This window comes from Theropithecus gelada, chromosome 15 (genome assembly GCF_003255815.1).
Source record: "Theropithecus gelada isolate Dixy chromosome 15, Tgel_1.0, whole genome shotgun sequence".
In the NCBI taxonomy this organism is placed as follows: Eukaryota; Metazoa; Chordata; class Mammalia; order Primates; family Cercopithecidae; genus Theropithecus; species Theropithecus gelada.
The window spans coordinates 10,298,433-10,301,992 of NC_037683.1; the positions used below are offsets into that span (position 1 = coordinate 10,298,433).

Here is a 3,560-nt window from a genome sequence, read left to right on the forward strand (position 1 = left end):
GTGACCTATAACCTGACAGCCCTAGAATCTCACCAGCATGTAAAATCACTAGTTGAAGTTTCACTGTTAAGTGTGTGAAAAAGTATCACAGGCTTGTGGATATTCATTCAAATGACTACAGTAGCCCCACTTATCCAAAGGAGATACATTCTAAAATGCCCCAGTGGCTGCCTGAAACCACAGGAGTACCAAGCTCCATACAATTTTTCCTATACATGCCTATAAAACTTAACTTCCAAATTAAGCACAGTTAAGAGGTTAACAGTATAGGACCATTTCGACAACTATTATATACTGTTACTGTATACATTCACACATGTAAATGTATACCGTCTCAAAATATCTGAACTGCAGCTGACTATGTGTAGCTCAAGCTGCAGATAACAGCACCCACCTTACTGGATTTTCTTCCCAGTGAAAAAGTCCTTTTGAGACTTCAACATGAACATGCTATACTCGCCCTCTCAGAAACTGTATCCAAGTAAGATATTTGAATTTATCCTTTACTTGTACACCGACCAGCTCAAAGCTTTCTAAACCAATGTTGTACCATTAGTGCTAACCCACGCTTCCCCAGTCACTAATGATGTGAAGACAAAAAAAAATACAACAATTTCTAAATCCAATAGCAAGTAACATTCCTCTACAAAACAAGGAGAATGACCCCAGTCCAAAAAAAATCTTTATGTTCCTTTATTGGAGCAAGATTCCTGATCGGTATACAGTGATGTATTTACTAAACAGAGACCTGTGCAGAAATTACATACTATCCATCTAGATAGGTTGTTACACTTTTGCCTATTGATGGAATAGTTCCATTTATCAAGTTTTATACATCAAAAAGCTTTTGAATTTCACCAGACTGTCCATTAATTCACCTCTGAAAAAGTGGCATTTAATTTCAGCAACTATATTTTACAGCATTAAAAAGCTTATGCATTAGGGTGCTTCTCTGCACAATGGCATTGAGCAGACAGAGCCGAGTCCCTTATCCCACCCAGATTCACAGTCACATTTGAGAGCTTTATACCAGAGAGCAGGGACAGTTACTGCTAACCATCACAGACTTCTTACTCTGAGAGCCTATCTTCTTGGCCACATTTTATATAGCCAATGAAGACATGCCAGCAACTGTCCCATGTATAACTTTGCATTAGAGCACCAGGTCTGTTGGATGGTGGTGGCAGGCACTATTACTTTATATCCAGGTAAAAGGCCAATTTTAAAAACTGCCACTTGGAGATAAAAATCAAGGGCACAATATACTCAGAAAAGTATTGAGCAATCTGGTATCCCAAATGATGTGAACACTTTCAGAAACCAATGGTAAATTGAACCCACGTTTCCCAGCTATGGAGATATTAATACATTGATTCAAATCCCATTACTCAATCCACATAGCCCTGAGGTCATCCTGCAAAGTGCGTATCAAAAAATACGAAGTTAGGGTGACAAAGTTTGACAGTGATGTTATACAAGTCAAACCTGAAGGTCATAGTAAGCATACCTATGCTGAGAGAAAAGCATCAAATCCTTTGTGTACACATTTAGTTTTATTGTAACAAAGCAACTTGTACACTTTTAACGTTTAAAACTGAGCATCATCTTTCCTTTCCAGTGAAACAAAAAGAAAATTTAAAAATAAACAGGAACAAAATTACAATAGAGAATGTCAATTCCAAATAAGATCCTACAGGTTCTGCTGATTCTCCCATTGAGTGGCAGGGCTCAAGTCATCATTAGGAGAGAATTTATTTTTAAAAGTGTCATCTTAAACTGCAAGGATGTCTGTCAAATATCACAATTAAACATGCCAAAGGAGAAGCCATGTTGTCAAAATGCCCACTTAACCCACCCAAACATCTCAAACCCACCCTTTGCTGACCTTCTATAACCCCATTTTTTTAAGTTTTTTTTTCTTTTTTTAAACAAGAGAAAGTAGACAGATACATGTTGGTAAATGCTAACTGTCCATATTCACATAGAGACACAGTGTACTCTCTGAGCCCAATATACAGAGAAAGGAGGAAAAAAGCTAGAATTCTATGCACTACTACACAGGGGCCTAGCACCCTCCAGCTTCCAGCAGAGCGAAGGGAGCAGGGTTTTCTTTTTTCCCACAGAGCTCGGTGGTGTTGATTCCATACAGTTTTTGTTGAGACAGGAAGGGATAAAAATGAACTTCGAACAGAAAGGGGTAGAGACTCTTTTCCCATTGTATTCTGCTCAAGGTATTTCCCCCCAAATAAGTTGAGAACCATGGAGTAGAGAAAAGAGACCTCGAGAACAGGGTGACTGAGCACAAGAGGAAAAAAAAAAAAAAAAAAAAAAAAAAAAAAAAGACTGCAACTTGCTCCCAGGGACTGGAGAAAATTTAAAAAAAGGAAGGTTGGAATCCATCAGTGTTCTATTAGTCATCTTCTCCTTCATCCTCCTGAAAGAAAAAGTGGGCAGTTAATCTTCACAATTAATGCTGAGACTTGCTTTCATATGGACCACAATGGACCCCACAGAACATATGCCCTGGGGGCACTCCAGTTTCTAAACCTGTAAGTCAGCTGCATCCGTTCGAAGGAAACACCCGTGTTGATGTTGCTTATTAGTAACTTTTCAGTTCTAACCAAATCAGGCACATTTCAGATCAAATAATCCGAAATAAAACCAACCTATCCTAATTCGACTATTCAGGAATTGTGCAGTTTGTCGAAAATATGTGAAGCTTTATTATTTCAGAGATGTCAGAATTTGACCAGCTACACTGCCTATATTGCTTAAGTACTGGCTAGAGAAAAACAAGCTTGGGTGGTCATAAGACTAACTAAAAAAAAAAAGAAAAAAACAAAGAAAACCCAACTAGTTAAACATTAGTACCACATGCTTATCAAACATTTCCTTAATTCTTGAACAACAAAATGGCTTATTTTTTCCACAATCAGTTCTGGTCAGTTCTACCACACTATATATACAACCCCCAAAATAACATGGTGAATTCTTTAAAGGTTATCTTTGCGGGGTTAGCCAAATTTTCTTTTACCTCTCCTTCCTCCCCTTCATCATCATCTTCATCTTCTTCACCTTCATCCTCATCCCCTTCTTCATCAATATCTTCTAATCCTTCCTCCTCTTCATCATCATCATCATCTTCTTCTCCTTCTCCTTCTTCATCATCCATATCAGGAACCTTAAAAAAACACCACCACAGTGTAAGGACTCGTAAGGACTCATTTTTAAACTGAGACAAGTCCAACTTTGAATAAATGAGTATTTCAACTCACCAAGTAGTACTGTAATGGGTTTGGCCAAATATCATCTTTGATGACCTCTCCTAACTCATCAGCACCTGCATCAGAATGGTCAGTAAACCAGGTAAAGAAGCTCTCTGGCTCCTCATGCTGCCTCTTCCTGCTGGCTTTATTCTGCGTTTGACTTGAACGTTTCGTCAAATCCTAAATGAATACCGGAAGAGCTTTTGATACAATCTCTCTATAACACCAAAACTCCCTATAATTTAAAAAATAAGATTTTCCCCAAAAGCTCAGCAAAAAAAAAAAAAAAAAAAA

At 38.0% G+C, this 3,560-nt stretch overlaps 1 protein-coding gene across 1 annotated transcript in view; it reads right to left on the bottom strand.

Annotated features, from left to right (window-relative positions):
• Positions 1 to 671: 671 nt before the first annotated feature.
• SET (SET nuclear proto-oncogene) overlaps positions 672 to 3,560 on the bottom strand; it is a 19,475-nt gene continuing 16,586 nt past the window's right edge. Inside the window, exons 2-4 of the mRNA XM_025360538.1 lie at positions 3,276 to 3,446; positions 3,035 to 3,181; positions 672 to 2,434 (exon numbers count right to left, since the gene is read on the bottom strand). Of these exons, the coding sequence (XP_025216323.1) occupies positions 2,411 to 2,434; positions 3,035 to 3,181; positions 3,276 to 3,446 (342 nt within the window). The 3' untranslated portion in view covers positions 672 to 2,410. The remainder of the gene's footprint in view (positions 2,435 to 3,034; positions 3,182 to 3,275; positions 3,447 to 3,560) is intronic.